Source organism: Rhinatrema bivittatum, chromosome 6, assembly GCF_901001135.1.
Source record: "Rhinatrema bivittatum chromosome 6, aRhiBiv1.1, whole genome shotgun sequence".
In the NCBI taxonomy this organism is placed as follows: Eukaryota; Metazoa; Chordata; class Amphibia; order Gymnophiona; family Rhinatrematidae; genus Rhinatrema; species Rhinatrema bivittatum.
In genome coordinates, this window is record NC_042620.1 from 133,254,681 (window position 1) to 133,282,122 (window position 27,442).

Here is a 27,442-nt window from a genome sequence, read left to right on the forward strand (position 1 = left end):
AAACGACTTCACAATCTCACACATTTCTAGAACATACCATCTTTGGTCATGACCTAGTAGGCCTTAAATGTAATTTCAAAATAAAGCATATTTTCCAAATATCCATAATTCTTGCAGATATACATTTTCTTTTACTCTTGTTCAAGCTTTTAAAGATTACTTTTCTACCTTAGATTATAAAGATCTAAGATGGATCAAATAAAGAAAGAAGACAAAGGGGAAAGAGAATAGTTGATTCTATTAACTACTGATCTCATATCTGTGTTATCTCAGGTTGAATTTAGCTTATACCTACACTGGGCTTTTTGACAAACAGCAGTAGATAGCAGAATACTGAGTCCAAGCTTTTTTTTTATGTCTTTGCAAACACTTGAAAGAAAATTCTATGATGATATTGTTTAGGTTTCTGGTGATATTTTTTCAGACATGAGTTATTCATCTTTGCTAGAATGAAATACATATAAGCACATAGTTGCTTATATGTATTTCATGTATAAGCAAGCTTATGGTCCATAGGTTTCAGCAGAAATTAATCAAATCAATTATTTATCACTAATTAGGGGAACAGGAAGACAGATGGAAGAAAGGAAGAAATAGGCATAGCATCCATAAACGCCAGTTCTGTCTCCTTTATCCACTGATCTCTCCATCAATTCAAACTGCACTAATATTTATGAAGACATCATCTTACAATTGCATATTAGAGAAAATGAGTTAATTACAAAAACATCAACAGCTTATTTGAGAATATATCTCTAAACATAACTAAAAGGGAAATTCCTAACTATCCAAGAATGTATGACATTCAGAATTAAAATAGTGAGGTAATTTTGTAAGCCATTTTCCACAGGTAAAACAGGGTTGTACACCAGAAGTGGAAAATTATGAAATGCAGGTAAACTTATGTACATTTAGCCTGTATGTGTGTGTAGGTTTGCCTGTAGTGAGCAGTGGCATTCCTGGGGATAGGGGCTGGATAGGGTTTTACATTAAATGGAGAGAGGAAACTGACCCAAAGTGAAATGGCTAATTAGTATGGGGGATTTCAGACCACTTGCCAAAAAAAGGAAAAACCAAAAACAAGTAGCTCTTGTTTTAGTTCTGGATTTCAGACCACAACATGCACAGCCAAAAAAAAAAACAACAAAACTAAACACCTGGCCTGAAGCAATTGTTGAATTTTTGCTCTTACTAGTCTCATGGTAAATAATGGGTGGAGAACCGTATACTACTATTTACTAGAGATGTGAATCGGAACTGAAATCCGAACCGATTCTGCTTCCGATTCACCCTATACATTATTTTCTAAGATTTCTACCTTTCCCTACATTATTTTATATAATACTTCCTGTTAGTCTCTACATCAATATTTTGGGACTAATTTTTTAGTTTCCTTTTTTACCCAATGACAGCCATTTCTAGGTGAACAACAGTAGTTTACAGAGCCCATAAAGTTAATTCCTTAGGCAGCTGAGTCTTCAAATTGCTATCCACATCAATATTTATTAAAGAAAGTTCAAAGGCTTGTGGCAGAGAAGATTCCAAGATATCAATATTAGAAAACGAGGTTCCCAAAACCTTGTTTGTAGCAGAGAGATCATTTTCCAACAAACTAAAACCCATCCCTTAACTCCAAAGAAATATTTTTATCCCATACATAGATGTCTATGTAATAAAGCTAACATTCATGATAGGGACATTTTGCAAGTGCTAGAAATAGTGTGCTGAGCAATAAGACTTAGTTTTTGAGTACTTGCCAGGTTCTTATGGCCTGGATTGGCCACTGTTAGAAACAGGATGTTGGGCTTGATGGACCCTTGGTCTGACCCAGTATGGCATTTTCTTATGTTCTTATGTTCTTAAGTTCCTAATGTGCATTTCAAACTATCCCCTAAACATTAGGGGATAGTAAACACTAAAATTGGCACCTAGCTGCATGTAAATTTGGAAGCATCATATGCAAATAAGACTTTACTGGGGCTCACTGTAAATAGTAGAGATGTGAATCGGAACCAGAATCGGTTCGGATTTCAGTTCCGATTCACATCTCTAATAATTTTGGGGGGATAATTTTCGAAGAAGACTTATGTGTGTGTAAATCCTCTTTGGAAACTTGTGCAACTTATGTACAGTATATACATGTACATATTTGCTGGCTATCTTGCATAAAATGTTATACATCCAGCCACATCCTCAGATACACAGAAATCTATATCCCTTTCTTTGGTTGATATCAATTTCTCCTAAACACTTCTATTGTAATTTACCAATATATTCTAAATTCTGGAAGCTTATCATTTCTTGCCTGCATACACCTTTAAAAGCTTCTCAGAACCTGCTAGCTCACTATCACAGCTCTTTTGCAAATAGTTCCTTCAACTGTATATATTTAAATAAGAAATTTTTAGTTTCTCGTACTTAGCCTTAAGTTCCTAGATAGAGATGAATCATTCTGAAATAGCTGACCAGCACTCAGAATCCTTTCTCCTGCTACATCGAAAAGTTAGTTTTCAAAAAATACCATGGAGAATCAAGGTTGTCACAGAAGGGAAAGAATGTAGATGAAAATGTTGTTATTTTACGACTAGAAATTTCAAGCCAGGTATCCACTACTGAGATATTTATGGAGTGAACAAAGCACAGGTTCTTACTAGATTTCTTTTCTGCCCTGAGAATTTGAGCAAAATTCCTCTTTATCACCATTTTCCTCTCCATCTGTTCCCAGTGCTTAATGGCATATTCATGCATCCAGTGAACAATGCTGTTCAATAACACAGCCTAATAATAGAGTCAAGTAACTCCAAGCCAACTTTAGTTGTCCACGAGCATACTATGCTGTTAGATTTCTTACATTGCCAAATAAACTTAAGCACTGAGAGGTTAACTTAGGGATATTCAGTGGCGCAACTGTGCCACTTATTATGCCTAGCTATCTAAAAGTTAGCCAGATAATATTAACCATCTAACTTTTGGACAGGCCTCTGACATGACTAAAGTTAGCCAGATAAGTAATTCTACTAACTCATTTTCTCCCAGTTTTGCCTTCACACTGGCCACCACTTAGCCAGCTAACTATTTAGCCAGAAAAGTAGTTATTTGGCTAAGTGGCGGCCGCTGAACCTGGGCAGATATTCAGCCGCTGCCACTTAGCCAGATAAAATTTGACTTATCTGACTGGCTATGGCACTGAATATGGTCCTCTGATATAGTAGCTTCTTTTATGCTCATTTTTGTTACATAATGAGGAGTATATTACTGGACTGTATATTGCAGAATCAAAGAGTTCATCAGCATCAATACTGTATATCCTCAATTTGTTATTCATTATTTGTAGTGTCTTCAGGATATGGTAGATTGATAATTTAGATTATAGAAGAGTAATATAATTTTGATATGTGAGGCTAATAATGTAATAAATTCATATCTATTTTGTTTAGTTTTTGTGGAAACTCTTGAATTGTACTTAATGCTTAGAGATTTATTTAAGATAAATTGTATTAATATGCTTCTATTTTTATATTTTGGGAATTATAATTGAACTATTGAATGTTTGTATATGACTAAAACCTAGCTATAATGCTTGATAAACACTGTTTATCGCATGATATAGCCATAGCGCTCAATATTTATGATATCACATATGTTTTAAAATAAAATTCTACCCCTAGTAAAATTAGCTGCTTTAATTGTATTTGCATGCTTAAAATTGCCTAATGCATGTAAAGTTCCTAATGCAAATAATATAACACAGCTGACTTAAAAAAAATTCAGTCACGTTATTTTATCACATTTCAAGGAAGTGTAGTTATTTTTTGGCCGGGACATCGGGATGCTAACGTACATCCCGATGCCCATAGGAGACCTCGTAATGGGCCACATGTCCCAAAAATAATTAAACTTCCCTGAAAGGCCTACTGCCCCCTAGGGGTCTTTGCAGACCCTATCTCGAGTAGCTCGGATCCTAAATGTTAAACAAAAAAAAAAGATTTTAAATAATGTGACAATGGCCTTCCCCCATCCCAAACCTCTCCCCTTTGCACAACCCCCCCTACCTTAAAGCAAAATCCTTTCCCTGGTAGTTGACCACCCTTAGTGCTCCCACAATACCCCTCCCTCTTGGATGCCCCCTTCCAAAATAATTAGGGCCTAGTGGTCTAGGATGGCCCCCATACCTGCCCTGCATAAAAGAAAAGTCTGTGGTATAGGAGTGGTTCAGAACACCACCTAATTTCGGGCCAGTCAACGATATAGTTCAAAATGGTGCAGACCAGCCATTGCTTCACCATGTGATAGGGGCAATGGTCACTCAGCACCATTTTGGACTGTAACATTGACCAGACTAGAGCAAGGGGATGGTCTGAACCACTCTATATTACCAAAAACTCTTCTTTTAGCTATACAGGGAACTGGAGAGTGGGGGTCCTGGGACCACTTTGGACCACCAAGGCATTTTTTGAGATAAGGGAGAGGGGAACCCAACCTAATCATCAGGCCCTAATTTTTTACAGGGGTCATCCTGGGAAAGGGAAGCGTTGGGGGTAAGGGTAGCAGGGATTGCCAATGGGGATATTTGCTTGGGATGGGGAGTATGCAACAGAAGGAGGACGGGGAGGAGGACGAGCTGTCCCCACGGTGGGGGTCTGCAAAGACCCTTAGGCATACTATTTACTCTTTCAGGGGGGTTTCAGGCCACATGGCCCTTTAAAACGATGGCAAAGCAGGCTACAGTTGTCTGTTTTTGCAGCCTATGCTGCATTCTTGATTATTGCAAAGTTTTTCTAGGGAGGAGCAAAATACCACAAGATCACCCCTGTGATATTTTATCCCTCCCACAATAAATTATCATATTATGATATATCTCCCCCTAAGAGTGTCTATTTTATTCTATTAGAAACAAGTTATAAAAATAAAAAAATAAATGTGTATGAAGTGTGTAAATCATATTGAATTGAGCATTCTGTATTTTTATTAGATTATGTCAAGCATGGTTCAATATTTATGGTTGTACAGGGACGTAATACCTTAAGGATAAATCAAGAAATTGATTATTTGTGGTCTTTTTCAGGATTATGCTGAAAAGGAAAACACTATAGCAAAGGCTCTGGAAGATTTTAAGGCCAACTTCTACTGTGAGCTGTGTGACAAACAATACTATAAACATCAGGAATTTGACAATCACATCAACTCATATGATCATGCACACAAACAGGTAAGCATTTTATGTTAAATTGCTTGATATTTTGTTAAAACAAATTCTACTTTTATCTTTTTCTGTATAGCCATAGGATGGATCAAGGGTGGCATGACAGGAAACCATTGACGGCATGTCCTGGATCACTCACTGATAGCTCAAAATGACCAGGCAAGGTTTCCTTCCTTCTGCAAAGTTTACTTTTCTTCCTTTTCTAGGTCTTACTTCACAGATAACATAGTTCTTTCCTTGAGACAAAAAAATTTCCATTCATATACAGCAGGCATTCATATACATGCAGCTAGAAATCTCTATGCAACAAACTAACATTCCATTTAAGGCTGAAACCTCTCAAAGGTTTTTTTCAGAGAAGGGTCCTGTCAAAAATTGATTGATTATTTTGATTGGGTGACTAGAGAATCAGATCAAGGAAGAGCGTTTGATGTGGTTTTCTTTGATTTCAGCAAGGCTTTTGATATGGTCCAGTATAGGAGGCTAATGAATTAAATGAGAAGCCCGGGAGTGGGACCCAGGGTGGTAAAATGAATTACAAATTGACTGACTGACAGATAGGGATGTGCATTTGTTAGCAACAAAATAGAAAAGGACAATGATATTTCTTTTCATTTCATTTTCAAAATGAAACAATTGAACATCTGACATTTTGTTGATTTTCACGTTTCTTTAAAAAAAAAAAAAAGTCACACGTCGGGCCTAAGCCTGTGTCTTGGCCTAGTCTGAGGCCCAAGCATCAGGATTGGACCAAGGCCTAGGTGTCATGACCGAGACTTTGGGCCAGGTCCTGATGTCAGCCCTGGTCCTAGGCCTCTGCGTTGGGATTGAGCTGAGTCCTAGGCATCAGAACCGGTCCTCCATGCCAGCTCCTAGCATCAGGCCTGGTTCTGGGCCTCAGCATTGGGACCAGGCCTCCAAGCCAGACCTTTGCTTGGGGCCTAGGCCGAGGTCATAGCGACCTCCCATGACCTAAGGCTACTCAAGCCTGATGCTTCGGCCTGGGCCTAGACCTCGTCTTCAGATCTCCCCAGACCAGGTAAATGGGAGCCCCAGCATTTCTCCAGGTGGGAGGGATGGTGGTAGGGTGGCCTCAGGAGGCCCCAATTCTTTTTTAAAGCTGTTTTTGAAGTGTTTTTAATGTTCATTTTGTTTTTGTAAACTTAAGAAAACAAAACAAACATTAAACAAACACATTAATGGAATAAACACCCCAATAATGAAATTAAAAAAATTAAACTCATGTTTATTTTCCCACCACATCCCTACTGACAGATTTCAGAGTAGTAGTAAATGGAACCTACTCTGAAGAAAGAGTAATAAGTGGAGTTCCTTTGCCATCGGTTTTGGGACCAGTTCTGTTCAGTATATTTGAGATCAATATTACGGAGGGATTAGAAGGTAAATTTTATCCTTGAGTAAAGTAAACTGGTGAAAAAAAAAATCAATTTTTGAATATATACTAAAGTGACCATCAAAGATTTGCACATTGCAAATAAATCATAAGATCTTGCATGCATATTGGGGTCAATTTTAAAAGGCGGACGCACTAATTTTATAACATGCATACGTCGGTTCCCACATACATATGCACGCCAATTAAGGAGCGGACTGGGAGGAAACTTTCCTTTACACCCATCTACCCATCTACCCTTCCTCCCTTTTCCCCTCTCCTCCCCGACCCCTAAACTAACCCTAACTTTTGGGGGTTTTTTTGGTTTGCTTTTTAACTTACCTGCTCCTTTGGAGCAGAAATAAGTTACGTGCGCTGGCTGGCTGCCAGCGTGTGCTTCCTCGGGACAAGGCCTTATGGCTATCTCTGGAGTGAGGAGCAACAGAGTGACCTGACCTGGCTACCTTGCTTTTTCTTCCTTCATATGTATCAGTGGTTAAGTGTGACCAGTTCTGATCCCTTGATCACTCATACTCTTAGAGCAGGGAGAGACCTATGAAAATATTCACATATCCATTAGAGGATACTATTACTTGTCTCCTTGTCAAGTAACAATTGAGTCTTTCTATAAATACTGTTAATACTGAGATGTAGAACTAGTGGAAGGTAGGTCTAAGATAAATGGGACAGCTATGGGATTCTACAGGATGGGTATCATTCAAACAAACCCAGGGAGACTTTGGTATAAGGTCTTCATCACATATGCTATATATTTTAATCTAAAGGAAGCAAATGTTAAACTGGAGAGAGGTAGCTAGAGGCAGAGATTGCCGTCATCCTTCAAAAAGGTTTTGATGCTTGATATTACAAGAACATTTTTTTTATACTATGTTAAAAAAAAATCAGGGCGGCAGGGGAGTCTCAGTTTCCACTAGTGAACAAGTGGAACAGCAACTTGGGGTTTGAGGTTAAACTGCCTAGCTTGGAGGTTTATATGGAAAAAATCAGGCAAAGTATCTATCTGTAGATGTAGAGTTGAATGAATGTATAAACTTTTACATAGGGTCTACAGATATCGTGTATTTTATACTAAATTTTCCCCTTCCTCCTCTCATACTTGCTGGAGAGGATGTGTTTAAGAGGGCACATACCTACATATGTGGTGCTCCTGTACTTATACGTAAGTATTCTGGAAAGAGGTGCAGGAGGAAGTTAAAAAGGCACTAGCCAAGGATTCTCACTTAAATGCAGCTATGTGCCTACTTGGGGTCCTCGGAAGTTATGTGATCAAATGATACATGCCTTCAGATTTACACTAGCAACACTTGCTTGTACATTGGCGCCAACAGTTATAGAAAAGTTAACATTTTTAAAATCACATATCCTCTGTGTATGATATTACTGATCATTCTTTTCAACAAAAGGGTATTGGTATTGCATGTTTGTTTAGATTCATGGTGCAAGAATTCATTAGTTTCGTACTAGCAGCAGGGAATGGGTTCTTGTTATTTCTATCTATAAGGGCCTGCAGATCTGAGATTTTATTGCCCAAACTATGAGTATTTGTAGTCATAGCTTTCCAATTTTTCTCCCTTGATTTGTTTTAACTCTTAGTCACCTTTTCTGGTTTTTTGAGCTGATTGATCTTATTTCTCCTCCCACTTCCTGTATTGTTTGGGGATGACATGTCAATTTCATTGGCCATCTCCTACTTTCTTCTTCAGTGACTTGGACAATCTGGTTGCATTTCTACTAAATGAGGATCCTGGAAGGCATTCAACTGTTGGGTCACCATCAAAAAGTGCTCAGCTGGCACCATCTTGTGCTCCTACCATGTGACAGGGGCCGACCAATGACACCGGTAGCCCCTGTGACATAGTAAGGGCAAGGCTATCGGTGACATTTTGAATACTGGCAGCCGACGGCCCGAGTGCAGGAGATCGCTCCCGGACCCCCGCTGGACCACCAGGGACTTTTAGCAAGTCTTGTGGGGGTCAGGAGGGTGGGGATTTTGTTTAAATTTGCTCCTTTAGATGGCTGAATAATTTGGTGAAGATTTGTTGTATTCGTGGGAATTGCAATACGTTTCGCTTTCCCACGAATACAACGAATATGGCCCTATACGTTGCGGATTGCCAATACATTGCAAACGAATGCACACCCCTATCTGAATATTGTGTTCTCTCTCAGTATGAATCTAAAAATATGGTACATACATTCAAACTGATCAAAATCAACAGAAATATGCATTATATAAATATACAGGGTCATTTATGAAATCGCATTAGGGCTTATCGGGGGCATTAGGGCCCTAATGCCCATGCGCCCATGATAACACCATAACGCCCGCAATAAATAACGCATCGCGAGACGCATATGCAAATTTTTAAAATGTTTTAGAACGAGAGGAGTTTGGTCGGAGTTATAAAATGAGGTGTGCTTAGCATTGCAATAGCTAAAAAAACATACATTATTGTGGGTTTTAATGCTGGAAATAACTACACCATTTTTCCTGGCGTTATGCTGTGCAATATGTCTGAAATGGGATTTGTGCTAAAAATCACAAATCCCAATGTGTGAGAGAGAGAGAGGTCAAACACCTCTGGGAAGGCACACATATTAGTCAACTTTTTATACCACTGTATTAGGGGCAACCAGTAGGGATGTGAATCGTTTTTTGACGATTTAAAAAACCGTCCGATATATTTTAAATCATCAAAAATCGTTAGAGGCACTATACAATAGGAATTCCCCCGATTTATCGTCAAAAATCGTAAATCGGGGCAGGGGAAGGGGAAGGGGGAGGGCGGGAAAACCAGCACACTAAAACAACCCTAAAACCCACCCTGACTCTTTAAAATAAATCCCCCACCCTCCCGAACCCCCCCAAAATGTTTTAAATTACCTGGGGTCCAGTAGGGGGGGTCCCGGTGTGATCTTCCACTCTCGGGCCACGGCTGCATTAATAGAAATGGCGCCGGCGCCATTTTGGTTCCTGTCCCCCGACGTCACGAGCGCAGGAGATCGCTCCCGGACCCCCGCTGGACCCCCAGGGACTTTTGGCCAGCTTGGGGGGGCCTCCTGACCCCCACAAGACTTGCCAAAAGTCCAGCGGGGGTCCGGGAGTGACCTCCTGCACTCGGGTCGTATTGCCGTATTGCAAAATGGCGCCGGCCATATGGCCGGCGCCATTTTGCAATACGGCAATACGGCCATATGGCCGGCGCCATTTTGCAATACTCGGGCCGTATTGCCATTTTGCAATACGGCAATACGACACGAGTGCAGGAGGTCGCTCCCGGACCCCCGCTGGACTTTTGGCAAGTCTTGTGGGGGTCAGGAGGCCCCCCCCAAGCTGGTCAAAAGTCCCTGGGGGTCCAATGGGGGTCCGGGAGTGATCTCCTGCGCTCGTGACATCAGGGACAGGAACCAAAATGGCGCCGGCGCTACCTTTGCCCTGGGGCAAAGGTAGCGCCATCGCCATTTCTATTAACGCAGCCGTGGCCCGAGAGTGGAAGATCACACCGGGACACCCCCACTGGACCCCAGGTAATTTAAAACATTTTGGGGGGGTTCGGGAGGGTGGGGGATTTATTTTAAAGGGTCGGGGTGGGTTTTAGGGTTTAGTGTGCCGGTTTTCCCGCCCTCCCCCGATTTACGATTTAAACGATTTTTAAAAAAACAAAACCGCGACGATCAGATTCCCTCCCCCCCCAGCCAAAATCGATCGTTAAGACGATCGATCACACAATTCACATCTCTAGCAACCAGTAACTCGGCATGAGGTTTTGGTGGTGGCCTAGGTTTTTGTGGCACTTTTGCATACACAATCAGAGGAACGAACAGCCCAGTACACAAGAGTGAAGATTTGATGTGATTTGGAGTGAGGAAAGGTAACACAAATATGAGATTTGAACAATGTACTCTTGACCTAGTTTGATGCACTCTGCTGTTCGGTACCTCTGACTGTGCATGTAAAACAGGCCCCCCAAAACCTAGGCCACCACCAAAACCTCACCCCGAGTCACTGGTTGCATCTCCTACAGTAGAATAAGTAAAAAGTCATGGGATAGGTGGCGATGTCCTTTCGTGGATTGCAAACTGGCTAAAAGACAGGAAACAGAGAGTAGGATTAAATGGACAATTTACTCAGTGGAAGGGAGTGGACAGTGGAGTGCCTCAGGGATATGTATTGGGACCCTTACTTTTCAAAATATTTATAAATGATCTGGAAAGAAATACGACGAGTGAGATAATCAAATTTGCAGATGACACAAAATTGTTCAGAGTAGTTAAATCACAGCAGATTGTGATAAATTGCAGGAAGACCTTGTGAGACTGGAAAATTGGCCATCCAAATGGCAGATGAAATTTAATGTGGATAGGTGCAAGGTGATGCATATAGGGAAAAATAACCCATGCTATAATTACACAATGTTGGGTTCCATATTAGGTGCTACAACCCAAGAAAGAGATCTAGGCGTCATAGTGGATAACACATTGAAATCGTCGGTTCAGTGTGCTGTGGCAGTAAAAAAGCAAACAGAATGTTGGGAATTATTAGAAAGGGAATGGTGAATAAAACGGAAAATGTCATAATGCCTCTGTATCGCTCCATGGTGAGACCGCACCTTGAATACTGTGTACAATTCTGGTCGCCGCATCTCAAAAAAGATATAATTGCGATAGAGAAGGTACAGAGAAGGGCTACCAAAATGATAAAGGGAATGGAACAGCTCTCCTATGAGGAAAGACTAAAGAGGTTAGAGCTGTTCAGCTTAAAGAAGAGACAGCTAATGGGGGATATGATAGAGGTGTTTAAAATCATGAGAGGTCTAGAACGGGTAGATGTGAATCGGTTACTTACTCTTTCGGATAGTAGAAAGACTAGGGGGCACTCCATGAAGTTAGCATGGGGCACATTTAAAACTAATCAGAGAAAGTTCTTTTTTACTCAGCGCACAATTAAACTCTGGAATTTGTTGCCAGAGGATGTGGTTAGTACAGTTAGTATAGCTGTGTTTAAAAAAGGATTGGATAAGTTCTTGGAGGAGAAGTCCATTACCTGCTATTAAGTTCACTTAGAAAACAGCCACTGCCATTAGCAATGGTAACATGGAATAGACTTAGTTTTTGGGTACTTGCCAGGTTCTTATGGCCTGGATTGGCCACTGTTGGAAACAGGATGCTGGGCTTGATGGACCCTTGGTCTGACCCAGTATGGCATTTTCTTATGTTATTATGTTCTTATAAGTACTTTACTTAAATGAGAGCCTTATAAAGAATCTCTCTCTCTCTCGCACTCTCTCTCTCTATCACCAGGAGTAGCCCAAAATGTGGCAAAAGCCTGTCTAGGCACTTCTCAGCATGTAATATTGTGGTGGAATAAATTTAACATGTGTTGTGGTATCTCAAAAATTTACCCTAACCACACCCCTTTTTTACCATGGGCACTATTTTTGGGAAATTTATAGCAAAATGATAAATCTAGGTCATAGTAAATAAATACCAAACAACCTATAATAACCAACACATTTATCAAAATAAAAAAAAATACAAAATCTTAGCTAAACACTCTCAGCAGTCCTAACTGAAATGCAATAATACATCTAATAAAATAGCAGCCTCAACTGTTAAAGAACTCATCTGACACAGAATTGTACTATACTGGAAATTCAAAGATTAAATGCCTTTCTAAATAGCCGCTTCTTAAGTAGCCTTTTAAGGACTACTAGATCTCTGGTTTGATGCACTTTAATCAGCTTCGAGTTTGATAAATTTTGTGGACAACAAGAAAAAGTCCTATGACAAGTATGGGCTAGATGAGCTGTTTTCATAGGTAGAACGGCCAAAAGAAAGTAGCTTGAGCTGATCTGAATTGCACAATGGAGCTTGGTCCTCCCTTCTCTGTCAACTCCACTCAGGGACTCCCTTTTCATTTTGTGTAGACATTACCAGCATTAACTTAATTGTGACTGTTTTCTTGGGTCGCAATACACTTGTAAATGAGTTTATTAAAGTGTTCACATGTGTGAACCTTTGTAAAAAGAGGATTCTTCTGTCTCTCTAACTTGGATTCATGTAAAATGCATTTTAATTGCTTATGGTGCTCTTCTTTAGGTAACCATTCAACACACACAAAAATATATGCCTAAGATACAAAAACTTATTATTTGGCATGAATAATTTTTGAAAAAAAACAGGACATTGATTCATTTATTCTGTTTTCTTTGGCAGCTATGCAGTTTTAATATCTAGAAAGGAGTGTATGTGAAATTTTGCTGCAGCTAGCAAAATCTGCTTTAAGCTTGCACTTTGTACAGATTGCTTTTATACACATGGCTACATACTTGCTGTCACAGTGCAATATTCAATCTGCAGTACTCAGCAAATTTTATACATTTAAAAAGCTCAAAACCAATATGGTTTAGTCAACTATAGGCAGGAAGCACTAAAGGACCAAAATGTATGCCTCAGCTGCTTTTAGTTACATGATTAACATATGGTTTAAGTTTATAAAGAACTCTGTTCTTCTTTATGCTGGAAGGTGTCTGATCTATTTATTTTGAAAATTGCCTTTAAAGAAGAGTTGAGAATAACCTTCCTATTTATAGGTACTAAAAGGAAGACAGTATTAGTGTATATGTTTAAAGATATTTAAATATCTAAACAACATTTCCTGACTACAAAATATGTTTTTCTAGGACATCCTAGTACAGCAGCTTATATTTATTATTCAATTGTTTAAATAACAGGAAATAAATGGTGGTCTCCTTTTAATATCTAATTACTGTGCTTTTTAAATTGTTAATTTTAAAGCATTTCATTTGGACTTTTCAAATAAATAGCCATTTATGTTAGTAAATATGCTTTTTTTTGAGGGGGAGGGGTTGATACCTTCATAAGATGCAATTATAATTGAATGAGCTGGGTTCAGTCTGCCTGTCTCAATGAGTCAAACCTAATGCTTTGGGAGCACTGTTTTCTGCACAACTATGAATTTTATTCAGTTTAAAGGATTGTTTAATTTGATACACCCCATTACAGTCTTAAGGTCAAACCAAGAAGCTCTTCTGTGTGTCCCATCACCAACAGAGGTAAGATTAGTAGGGATGCGTGGATGAGCTTTCTCTTGTTTTGCCCCTTGATTATGGAATACCATTTCCCTAGAGATCAGCTTAACTAGTGAGTATTTGATTCAGATTTTTGCAGGTTTTAATGAGATTTTTTGTTCTATACTTACTATGGATTTAATCATTTATTTACTTATTTTGCAGGTCTTATCTGAATGGTTATTAGTTCTGTTTTTGATGTGTGTTTTCGTTATTGTTTTATTATGTTCTTGCATTTCATTGTGTCCTATGTTTTTAGGAAATAATGTTTGATTTTATTCAGTTCCTTACCTTGAATACTATTGTGGAATGGCCAGTCATACATTAAAAATAGTTAACAATGTTTTCCAATATTCTCTTTATTCAAAGAAGAATAAAACTGATGTCTGTATTGTAATATTTTAAACTAAGCAACTGAAATTTATAATTGAAATGACTTGTGTTGTATTAAAGGAGATACTTTAGGTATCTTTATTTCCATGGCTATCAGTAAATTAGGAAAAATATTTTGCTTTAAAGTTGGAGGATGAATTTCTTCAGATATTTTAGGTTCATTCCCTATAGAATTTCTCTGACATTTCTTAGCTTCAGGACTGGAATTGCTATGCCCTGCATCCTTCCGGTTAAACATTTCAGTTTTTCCCATTGGCCCACTTCAAGAAAACATCCGACCAACTATGCAATACCATGAAACTGTCAGAGATAAAGTAATACAGCAGCAAAGCAAGCAAGCAACAACATGTGCAGTGAAAGGAAGCAAGCAAGAGTGGAGAAGCCTCACATGCCAGAGTGCAAATGTAAACAAAGAAATGTGAGGAAATAATTTAAATCCAAAAGTAATATTTTTGATGATCCAGTGCAATCACAAGATTTCCAAAGTTCAAGTTCACAGTAACATCTTTATTAGTTTCATGCTGATATTATCACTTTATCGGTTATAGAATTCTTAATCCTTAAGCTTCTGCACGGTATCCTAGCGAGGTCCCTCCCGAAGAAGCCGACTGGCGAAACATGGCCATGTTGGGCGACTTTAATGCTTAAAGAGAGACTTTAAGGCTTAAGAATTTTATAACCGGTACAGTGATAACAGCATGAAACTAATAAAGATGTTACTTTGAACTTGACCTTTGGAAATCTCATGAATGCACTGGACCATCAAAAATATAACCTTTGGATTTAAATTATTTCCTCGCATTTATTTATTTATTTATTTAACGTGTTTTGTATACTGTCATTTGGTTTCGCCATCAGAACGGTTTACATTGGTCTTGAAATCAGTTTGGTTACAAACATCAGTACAGCAAAATTTCATACAGCAAGCAAGTTTTGAGGATTGGATGTTAATTAATTAAGTATAAAATATACAATTCTTACAAGTTATCCATCTAAATCTAAATATAGCATCAATATTAGTAATATCAGTGTTAATGCTTACGGTAGTGTTGTTGCATATAAATACAAATACATCGTCCCCGGCAAGAGGCGGTGATTTTGCGGCAATTTTGATTAAAAGGGAACAAAAATGGATATACATTTTAGATACTATAGCACCAAAAGGACAATGCTGAGCTAGAATGGCACCACTTTATTTGCGTTTGTATGTGACGTCATGGGGAGTGATGGGTGATCAATTAATTAGTCATGTCTGTGATCGGCGTGGTTTCGCGCCTAAACAACCTGTTTGGCTTTAAATTCAAATACTTGGGTTTGCACTTCGTGCTCCTGAACTCCATACAAAATATCTTGTGACACAGGTATGTAGTTAAATTCATTATATGTCTGCTCTTGTTATGCCCAGAATTTGTCTTGGTCAGTTGTATAATTTCTCTTGTTTACAGATTGTTGTTTAAAAATCCCCCCGAAGCAGCCGGACTGGCGAAACATGGGTCCGTGTCGGGGACTGTTGTTAAACATTGCATTCAACTGTCAGGAGTCACCGTGTTGAAGTAATAAAAACATTTCCACATGAGACTTTGACCAAGTGAAGTTTATGTGCACTTTTGGCGTCTATAATTCATAGTGCAGAGTGCACCCGCGCTCCAGTGTTTTCCTGGAATGAGAAAATAATTTGCCATTTATTCATAAAGGATTGCTTGCTTGAATGTACAGAAATAGGCAGTGCTACCTCTTGCATGAATAAATAGAGGACTATACTTTTGGTACTTTCACTTGGCCATTTTCAGTCAGATGTCTGAAACATTTTTACAGTAAGATACAAAGTACCTGATTCACTAAGGAGTCTATTTTCAAAACCGTGCGCACATGTCCATGTGTCCTTGGTTCCCGGCGTGCGCACATGAATGCGCCTATTTTATAACATGCACGCGCCGGGAACCAAGGACACTATTTTATAACATCCACGCATGCATGTGCGGATGGACCGGGCCTCGCAAGTGCAGGGGGAGGGGAATTTTCATAGTACGCTCGGCGATGCGATCAGCCTTTTTTTCAGTTCCGTCCCAGTCCTCTCCAATTAAGGAGCGCACTGGGAGGAAACTTTCCTACCCATTGCCTAATCTTCCTTCCCTTTCCCCTCTCCACCCCGACCCCTAACCCCTACCTAGCTACCCCAAATGTTTTTATTTCACTACTTACTGCTCCTCTGGATGTAATTTACGTGTATGCCTTCCTTTAAAATCAAATAGCAGGTAAAACCTAAACCACATCCCTCCCTCACCCCCTCAGAATGCTTCTGTACAGTTTGCAAAAAAGTACATGCAGAACTGGGTTATGCCTGCAGCTTTATGTTCACTGAGCCTGCGTTTATTTTAGTGCAGCCAAAAAGGACATGCAACTGTAGAAATCCTTTGACATCAAGAAGGATCGTCCAATACCGCTGACATTTCAGCATACACAGTGCCTGCTTCAGTTGCTGTCTAGCAGTGTAGCTACAAAGATGATTTAGTCAACTGCTTGATTTGTGATATCATTGGTGAGAGGGATTATTTGCTGTGTTTTGCATCCTCATATTCTTCTTAATTTGTGTGTCATTAATTGGTGAGATTATTTAGTATCATTTTGTTGATTTTCCCTTATACTGCATGTGTAAGCCTTGGGCTAGGGTCCCTTCCTAGAACCCCAAAAAACACACATCAAGTTATGATCTTAAGTATTTAACCTTCCTCTCCGGATGTTATGCCTCTCTGAAAGTCCAAGATTCTTTGTTTTTTTTTGGGGGGGGGAATAGAGATGGGGGATGGGGAATGGGGAGAATATCTGCTAGGCCCAGAGTGTTGTTCAATAGTTAATTCATCTTTTAAGTGTGCTGGCTCCTGAACTTTCTGATGTGGAGGCATAGAGGGGGCAAGGTGAATTTCAGGTGAGCAAGCACAAAGTGCCTTTCCCTTCAACCAATGAAAGTGGTTCAGCCAGACAAGCTGGGGGGAAACAGCCTGGGGAGGGGAACATTCCTTGTCTGGAGAGGCCTTCATTCCACCCCCACCCCTGGCCCACGTTTTGGAGCCACCCCTGTGCCTAAATAAATCCATTAAAACTGATACACAGTTAATCATTTTAAAAGGGGCAAAGGAGAGCTTCATGTCAGCAGATTTTGAATGACAGCACCAGTGCAGCAGGAATGATGGGAGATCACGCCAACCCCATTAGAGATCCAGTTTCAAGAAAGTGAATGGGGTTTCAGCACCATTTTGAAAATGACGACCGGAGAGGCAGGAGTGAGTGGGAATTGCTTCTGCCCCAGGAAGATTGCTCCAGCTATTGGTAAGCGTTGGGGAGGAGCGATTTGGTGATTACACTTATTTTAAAGGACTATAAGCTGTGGAGCTTCTAAGAGCCCCACTATTCCCACACATTTTTGCCCCCAAAGTGCTCAGGGAGAAATCAGGGTGGGGGCACTGGCCCACCAGGGAGAGTCTTTTACTTTGAGGGGGTGTCCTCATGCAGGCCATGCCCTTCTTTGCGTAAAGCCTTGCGCCCCTGGGCCTCAACAAAAAATTAAATAAAATAACTTCAGCTCTTTTAGGTATAGATTTTTTTTTTTTAATGAAAATGGGCCCGTAAAGACTTTTTTTGCACATCCATTTTTGCTGAATGACACATTAATGAGCTACTTTTCTTGTGCAGCTCCTGTCACAGTCTGCTCATTCCCCTCTTCCTCTCTCCCCTCCGTAAGTTTGGATAACAGAGAGTAGAAGGTCTAAGGCATAGCCTCATATTTCTTGAGGAAACGGTAGATTCTGTGGCAAAAATTTGAAAATTATGAAGCATTTTGACAAACATTTTCCTCTTATTTTGCTTGTCTCTATATAATTTGTTTCCTTTTTAGTGGGTGAGGAAATAGGATCAGCAAAGGGTGGAGATCTGAGAGATAGGGAGAGAAGAAGGGTGAAATGGTATGAGAGGAAGGTAAGAGGACTGGAGATGGGGATGATGGCAGATGGCAGATGAAGAAAATTGAGGAAAGTGGCTGGGATTAGAAATCTGGGATGGGGGGAGGGGGCAGAGGCTCTGTTATTGAGGAATGGGAGATTGGAGTAAAAGGGTTTGGAGAAGAGGTTCCAGGATCTGGGGATAAGAACATAAGTACATAAGAACATAAGAAATTGCCATGCTGGGTCAGACCAAGGGTCCATCAAGCCCAGCATCTTGTTTCCAACAGAGGCCAAAACCAGGCCACAAGAACCTGGCAATTACCCAAACACTAAGAAGATCCCATGCTACTGATGCAATTAATAGCAGTGACTATTCCCTAAGTAAAATTGATTGATAGCCATTAATGGACTTCTCCTCCATGAACTTATCCAAACCTTTTTTGAACCCAGCTACACTAACTGCACTAACCACATCCTCTGGGAACAAATTCCAGAGCTTTATTGTGCGTTGAGTGAAAAAGAATTTTCTCCGATTAGTCTTAAATGTGCTACTTGCTAACTTCATGGAATGCCCCCTAGTCCTTCTATTATTCGAAAGTGAAAATAACCGATTCACATCTACTCGTTCAAGACCTCGCATGATCTTAAAGACCTCTATCATATCCCCCCTCAGCCGTCTCTTCTCCAAGCTGTACAACCCTAACCTCTTCAGCCTTTCCTCATAGGGAAGCTGTTCCATCCCCTTTATCATTTTGGTTGCCCTTCTCTGTACCTTCTCCATCGCAACTATATCTTTTTTGAGATGCGGCGACCAGAATTGTACACAGTATTCAAGGTGTGGTCTCACCATGGAGCGATATAGAGGCATTATGACATTTTCCGTTCTATTAACCATTCCCTTCCTAATAATTCCTAACATTCTATTTGCTTTTTTGACTGCTTCAGCACACTGAGCTGACAATTTTAAAGTATTATCCACTATGATGCCTAGATCTTTTTCCTGGGTGGTAGCTCCTAATATGGAACCTAACATCGTGTAACTACAGCAACTGTTATTTTTCCCTATATGCAACACCTTGCACTTGTCCACATTAAATTTCATCTGCCATTTGGCAGATGAAATTTGTTGCAGTCCCATATTAAAGCCTTAGTCAAGGCCTCTTTTTTAAACTCCATATGTTGCAGAGATTAAAGCCCCTTCTGTCTGCCTCAGATTTCTGCTCAGTCTTGCAGGAGTTGAATCTAACAGGGGAGGGCTATTGCAGTCCGCTACTAATAAGGGTGCCTGTTAGTTCACATTGTCCAAAATTCTGCAGGTAGGCTTCTAACAGGTGTGAAGGTTCAGGAACTCATATCTCCGGTTTTACAAGATCTATGTTGGCTTCCTGTAGAATGGAACATTAAATACCAAATCTTGATGATAGTTCATAAATTGCTAAGTAACATTGCCATTCCGTGGAATATAGTGCCATACTGCAAATAGTAGTTCCTTGTAGAGCATGATGCTCTGCATACCATGGCCTTTTAGAAATACTTTTCATTTTGACAGCTCTATCTTGCAGAAGCATGCAACAGAGCCTTCTCTTTTGTGGACCCAACTATATGGAATGCGCTGCCAAAATATCTATGGCTCAAGTCATGTAATCAATCACTCAAGAAGGCCTTAAAGACACAGTTCTTTTGGTGAGGGCTCATTATAATTGTGCAGACAGTAATAATGCACTATATAGGCCTGGTTTTTGAACATATGAAGTTTTTTTTTGTTATTGTTGCTAATATATTTCTGTCCAATAGGGAGATTTCTCAAGCAGTATCATGTGATAAATTGTATATCGCGCAATATAGCCCTCTCACTGCAAAATATCACACAATATTGGGTGTTGTATTACCATAAAATCCACCCCTATTACAATTAGCTGCTTTGCATGCATAAAATCACATAATGTAAATAAAATAATGCAGCTGACTTAGAAAATATTCAGCAATGATCTTTTATCTACAGCTTCTATGGAAACATTACTCTAGCATGGGAACTTTGGAAACCTAACATGTGTCTCATTAATCCTGCACTAGAATGAGAGTCATGAGGCCCACTTGACCCCCTCCCCCAAGGAAAAACTTTTAGCAAAAGTCACCAGGGGACCCCTTACCCTGAGGCTTCCATTTGAGGTAGCCCCGCAAAAAAATGTTTAAAAAGTTAAAAATCTCCCGCATGCTGATGCTCCACCGCTCTGCGAAATCCCTCCCCATTACATAAAAAAAGCAAAAACCGGACAATAGCAGAGCTCGTCTCTTTTCTTGAAATCCTCTTGACCCTCTCTCCAGCTGGTCTTAGGGCCCACCTGCCTAGCCAGCTTACAGCCTCAAGCCACCCCTCCAGCCAGCCTCCAGACTCAGGATCCCCCCCCCAAAAAAAAAAAACAACAACATTCTGCCTCAGGATTCTTCCTCTTCCCTAACAAGCATCCAGTCTTGGAACCCCTCCCCCTTTTTTGTTCCCAGGAAGTGAGGCCCTTACTTGTCTGCTGGCTGCACCACTTGCTTTTCTGATGGTCTCGTATAACTGGAAAGAAGAACTTAGTACACTATTTCAAATTTGCTTTTTTTTTATCCATAGCAGCACACAGTCCTGCACAAATTTATTGCAGGACTTTCAGATGGTGGTAGCAGAATGTGGCCTCTCCTTAACATCTGAGGGCCCTTCAAAGGTAATAACTTGACTTGTGGGAAATGTCAAGCGTGACCCTTCAGACGACTGGTGAAGCTGAAGGAGCTCATGCAGCTGACACATTTAGCAGGAAAAATGATTCTGTTTCAGATACAGTCCTTCATTGCAAATCTAAGTTTTGAATTTTAGATCATGCCAGAATGAGCAGAATGCCCACCTCTGTCATGCATTTGCAGTACTCAATGTATTAGAGTTAAGAATATATAAGAGGACCTGGGAGTTTGGGAATCCTTCTTGAGAAAGTTCAGCAGTAAAATAGTTTGGCAGGCAGCCCCAGTACCCACCAGGGATCTGATACAAGTGGCACCTGTTTGCTAAGGGGTTTAAGGCACCGCACCCTAATCTGTTAATTGGCATGCAGCCAGAACCACCGTTTCTGGAATTGTTTCCAATTGTGGTAGTGCTGGGCATATGAGGCACCTGGCTGTATAACAGGAAGGTGATTTGTCTGACAATACGGTATGTCAGAGTCCTCAAACTGATAATCAGTCTGTTCAGGAAGTTTGTTCTGACTCGCCTTCAGCTTATAATAATGATATGGGCACAACACATCCGGGGAGTACAAAATGGCATAAGTGACTCTTTATCTTGTTCCAAGTAGTTTAGTTTTCAAAAAGCAGGCTCCAGGAGTAGATGAGTTGGGGACAGTGATTCCATAGCATATGGATTTTTGGAGTCTGGCAGCATGGAAACTGATGTGAGATAAGTAGCTATGACAATATGGAAGACACACCCTGTGCCCAGATCAAGCTCTTCTATCAAGCATCTCTTAAATATAGCTGTAATCTGTTTATGCACAATCAAGGCCAAGTCATGATAGACTAGGAAGTGTCTGTCATGCTTCCTACTCACTGCTTTGTATGTCCTGGCGTTCTGTAAAAGGCATGTCACTAGAAGTCATACTACCCTCAAAATTAACATTTCTCTTCTGCCTGCATGATCCATATTAGATCTGTGACTATAATAAGTGTAATCTCCTCGATGCCTGAAGCTCCACATCCCGATCAAAAGCCCCCTTACCCTTTACCCTTTGAAGTCATCACCAGTTTATTTATTTATTTATTTAAACATGTTTATATACCGCTTTTACAATTCAAAAGAATTAATCAAAACGGTTTACAACCAAACATACATAATAAATGAACTTGACAAAATAAAAACAAAAATAAAACAATTAAAAGCTAACATAGTGCAGTATATATTCATATCCAGCTATTTTTTTCAAAGGATATTAGCAGAAAGTAAATATTATATGGTGTGAATGTTTCTGAAAGAAGAGAGAACAGTTGAAGTGAATAAGTGTTGAGTTTATGAAATAGTTAAGGTGTATGCTTTCTGAAATAAGTATGTTTTCAATAGTTTTTTGAACTGTTGTATTGATGAAGTGAGACGAATGTGATCTGGAAGTGAATTCCATAAAACAGGACCTGCCACTGAGAATGCTCTTTTTCTGGTAAGTTCAAGTTTTGCTGATTTAACAGTAGGGATATCTAATAAGTTTTTTGAGAGAGATCTGAGATGTCTGGCAGGTTTATATATGCGAAGATTAGTACATAACCAAGTAGAAGAAGTATTGTAGATGAGAGAATGGATAATTGATAAGACTTTAAATTGAATTCGATATTTAATTGGTAACCAATGAAGTGAAAGTAGAACTGGTGTAATATGGGTACGGCGTGAAATACCTACTAGCACCCGAGCAGCGGAGTTTTGTATCATTTGTAATGGATACAGAACTGAATCAGGTAAACCTAAAAGTAAGGCGTTACAATAATCCATACCTGAAAAGATTAATGATTGCAATACTGTACGATAATCTTTAAAGAAAAGAAAAGGCCAAATTCTTTTCAATAAATGTAATTTATAGAAAGATTTTTTTGTAATATTAGATATATGATTAACCATAGAAAGATTGAAAAGTCTCAAAGATGGAAAGGGAGAAAGTTAATCAGAAAACTGGTAAAACTGGTAATGGTGTCAGTGCACATGTCTTTTAAAACCCCCCACTTACGCCGTAGAAGCAGCATTTGCGTGCATTGGCGTGCATCCACTTAAAATTGTGCGCACATGTGCGTGAGTACAGGCTATTTAATAACCTGTGCACGCATACGCATGTATGTTATAAAATGGCCTTGTCCCTGGATGCAGACCAATTAACACACACACATGTGTGTCCGCGCACCTGTTTAAAATTTACTTTCATATTTAATGTTTTACTGATGTTGTAGTGCATTGGAGGAAAGTGTGGATCATATAGCACTCTGTTGTGTTCTAAACAGCCAAGCAAGTTCAGCAGCAACCTTACCCAGTCACCTTGATATGGTAGTGGTGGGAGTCTAAATGCAGTGGCTGGGCAAGCAGTGGAATCCCAATTAATCCTGTCCCTGTGATTCCATTAGGATGTTATGGCAAATCTTGATGTTGTGATTACACATCTTGGTAGTAATAACCTGGGAGGTCTTTCATGTTTTCTGTTGATAACAAAGATAAAAGATTATATATGCATGGTTACACTGCTCAACAGAATGTATGTCAGACATTATACTCCATCAGTGATGGAGACGCAGAGATTATGGAATTGAGAACTGAAAAAGGTCAACAGACAGGCTGGCATGTGGGTGCTCATACATGGCAGAAAGTTGCAGCATAATTGGGCAGCCATTGACTGTGCAAGTTTGTATAGAGGTGATATGATTTATTTATCAAATATTGAATGGAGATAACCTTTGGCAAATTTTGATATTTAGGCCTTAGCTTTGTATGTGCCCCCCCTTATGATGGGGTACCAAGCCAAGGGTTCTTAAATGGCACAGATGTTGGAAGCATATAGGTACCCTCTACCCATGTGGCGTGGGCAGCTAGTTAAGACTAGAAAGTAGTTGGGGTGGGCCATTGGCTGACACCCACCAGTGATAAATGCAGTATTGGGTGACCCAGGGAGACTGCAGTATGCAGTCTAGCTTTATGGTGGGAGTCTAGACAACAGAACAAAAAACACTGACCTAGATGATCTTATGACAAGGAACAGAATGGATGTCCAAGTTGATCCCTTAGCATGTGGAGAATTGGCATGTAGGGAGGGGAAGCAAATGTTTTCATGACTTATATATATATGTTTAAATTGATTGTTGATAAAGCTGCTGGTTTATTTCAGTGCAAACTGTTTCTCGAGGAACCAGTTTCATGATTGATTGCTGGAGCAGGCTTGGGTAATGAACTTGAGAGGGGAACTGTCAGTAATTAAAGAGCATACCACCATGTCACCACCACTTTTAAAGTTTTATTGACATTGTTTACCACCTATCAATGCACATTCACATGGAGGTACCTGCTATTGCAAATTGTGTATGGTTAGATTCGAGAAGTGATGGCTTGTGGAATCTGTCTTTCAGGAGGAAATTTGTAAAAGGGAAGAGAAACGGATAGTAAAAAATCTGAACCACATACTGGAGGAAGAGAAGATCCAAGAGGTGGATCTAGAAGAAAATAAATTCTACACCACTGCAAACATAAGCCTGGAGCAAACCCTATCCCACGCCAGACAAACAGAAGATCCAAGACATCATACCAAAACAGAGATGATTCTCCTACAGGCAAGGAGCTTCCTTCCAAAATGGTGGATATGATATTAGGAGTGGGCTAAATAGCATAATTTGAAATCCCATTTCTCACATCTTAATTCAGATGTCTTCAGTATATTTATTACTGTTTTTCCAACCTCTTCAGTTCCCTTGATAGTACCTGGATGGCATCTCCCAACTCCTTTCTAAAATATCTGCATATTTTAAGCGGTTAGCACCAGATGGGAGTCCCCATTCTCCTTTTTTCATCCCTTCATCTTCAGGGACATGATGGATGTCCCAGACTTCTCGAACCTCCCGTAGTTGATAAGAGTCTAAATTCCTCTGGCAATGGGGATTTAAGTGACAACAAATATAGGACCAGTCTCCAAAAATCCAAAGCAAAAGAAGGAAAGGTGGATAAAACCTCCTTCAAAAGAACTTTACAAAACTAAGAAAACAAGTCCTTAATCAAAAGGGGACGAAGAACCCCTTTACTATTCTTTCTAAACCCAGGAATTGAGCCACATCTTTCCGCTGAACTGGCCTAAAATCTGCGGTTATTATTTGTACTACAGCACTTTTCTACTGCTACAGCATTTTTTGATCTGCTGGGATTGGGAGACCCCTCGTTGCCAGAGTCGTGTCATCAAAAAGTGACCTTGAGGCCAGAATAAAGAAGTGGACTACTAGGTGGATTCTGCCTGGCGGGCCCTCAGTTGCTTATGTTGCTCCTTAGAAGTTTTTTAATCATCCTGTGGCGATACGGTTCTGAGAAGATCTTGTATGTTATGCCAGTCGTTTCTTGTCAATCCTTTTTCCTGGTGGTAAATAGGCTCCTTGCTTTTCAAAATGAACAGGAGGGTTGGTTTCATGCACTGCTGGGGGTAACCTGCACAGAACAGCAGTTAGTACCCTTAACAGATACATGGGGAATTGCTACCCTTAACCAATTACCTTGATGAGTCTGACACAACTGCAACTTTGCTGTCTGTTTTAATGGGGGGTGACGGGGAGGGAAAGGGGTATTGGAGTCTGATGACAGCCAGTGCTAGGTCCTGACTTACAGACTGGGGTATGAGTATGCATACATTAGGGCAGCGATTCTCAACCAGTGTGTCATGACACACCAGTATGTTGCCAAGCACCGGCAGGTGTGTCGAGGCTCCCGGTGTCCCACTGCCCCATTTGTGCTTCCCTTCTCTCCAGGGGCAGACTGTCTAATGCAGTTGATAGGGGTATGCCATCGCTGGAGGCCAGACTGGGGGCAGCTGAAGTACAAAGAGACCCAGTGCGCTGCCGCCAGAGACCAGGCCAGCAGGGTCGAAGAGAGGAGAGATGCTGCGAGCCACCTCTGGAGGCCGGGCCTGTGGCAGCTGAAGTGTGGAGAGACCCTGTGCGCCACCGCCAGAGGCTGGGCCGGCGGCAGCTGAATTGCGGAGATACCCTGAATGCCACTGCTGGAGGCCAGGCCTGCGGTGTTCAAGAGCAGAGAGACGCTGCGAGGCATCTCCGGAGGCCAGGCCAGTGGCGGCTGAAGTGCAAAGAGACCCAGAGGCTGGGTCAGCGGGCCGAAGAGCAGAGAGATGCTGCGTGCCACCGCTGGAGGCCAGACCGGCTGGGCCAAAGAGTGGAGAGGCACTGCGTGCCACTACCAGAGGTCAGGCCGGCGAAGGCTGAAGAGTGGAAAGACCCTGTATGTCGCCGTTGGAGGCCAGGCTGGTGGGGTCAAAGAGCGGAGGCCTGGCTTATTGGGCCAAGCAATGAGAAGAGGCTCCATATGAGCATATGTGTGTGTGTGTGTGTGTGTGAGTGGCAGCTTTGTGTGCCTGTGGTAGAATGGGTACGTGAGTGGCCGCTTTGTGTGTGTCTGTAGTAGAATGAGTAGCTGGGTGCATGAGTGAGAGCTTGTGTGTGTAGTAGAATGGGTTCGTGAGTGGCAGCTTTGTGTGTGTGTGTGGTACAATAGGTGCATGAATGAGAGCTTATGAGTATGTAGTAGGATGGGTGCCTGAGTGACAGCTTTGTGTGTGTGTGGTAGAATGGGTGCCTGGATGCGTGAGTGGCAGCTTTGTGGGTGTGTGGTAGAATGGGAGGAAGAGCATTTGTGTGTGATCGAGAGCTTGTATGTAAGTGAGAGAGAATGTGTGTGATTGAGAGAGACCATGGTCGGAGGTGATGTGTTTCTGTGAGAGAGAGACAGACTGGTCAGGAAGATGACTGGTGTGTGTGTGTGTGTGTGTGTGTGTGTGAGTGAGAGAGAGAGAGAGAGACAGACTGGTCAGGGAGGTGACTGGTGTCTGTGTGTGAGAGACAGAGACTGGTCAGCGAGGACACTGGTGTGTGTATGTGAGAGAGAGAGAGAGAGACAGAGACTGTCAGGAATGTGACTGGTGTGTGTGAGAGAGACAGAGACTGGTCAGGGAGGTGACTGTGTCTGTGTGTGAGAGACAGAGACTGATCAGGAAGGTGACTGGTTTCTGTGTGTGAGAGATAAAGAGACTGTTCAGGGAAGTGACTGGTGTGTGTGAGAGAGACAGAGACTGGCAGGGAGGTGACTGGTATGTATGAGACAGACTGGTCAGCAAGGTGACTGATGTGTGTGTGTGTGTGTGTGTGAGTCAGAGACTGGTCAGAGAGGTGACTGGTGTGTGTGTGAGAGAGACAGAGAGTGGTCAAGGAGGTGACTGGTGTGTGCTTGTGAGAGAGACAGAGACTGGTTAGGGAGGTTACTGGTCAGTGTGAGACAGAGACTGTGTATGAGTGACTGGTTGTGGGCCCTAAGGAAGAGGACCTTGAGGACAGAGCTTCAGCAGCACTGCTGCTTCTGGTGTATGCTATTGGCCTGCAAGGGAAAGGAGTAGGAGAGTTGCTTTTTAAGTTTATTTTTCTTGATTGACTTCCATTTTAATTATTGGGTATTGTGTGATGTGTCTGATGTTTTGAAATATTTTATTGATATTTGGACAATTTTTAATAATTTTAATGAGTTTTTAATTGTTGGATGTTATTCTGTTCATCAGCTGTTTTGTAACATTTATTAGTATAGTTTTACAATTATTTCTGTGTGGAGATCTATAGCAGCTTGGCTTGTTCTGTTTTCCTAATAGGAAGT

The 27,442-nt window shown here is 40.8% G+C and overlaps 1 protein-coding gene across 2 annotated transcripts in view; it reads left to right on the plus strand.

Moving 5' to 3' along the window:
* Window positions 1-27,442, plus strand: part of ZNF804A (zinc finger protein 804A) — a 578,558-nt gene that overhangs the window by 536,537 nt on the left and 14,579 nt on the right. For both annotated transcript variants that reach the window (XM_029605953.1, XM_029605954.1), the window contains exon 2: window positions 5,066-5,209. In XM_029605953.1, coding sequence (XP_029461813.1) covers window positions 5,066-5,209 — 144 coding nt within the window. The remainder of the gene's footprint in view (window positions 1-5,065; window positions 5,210-27,442) is intronic.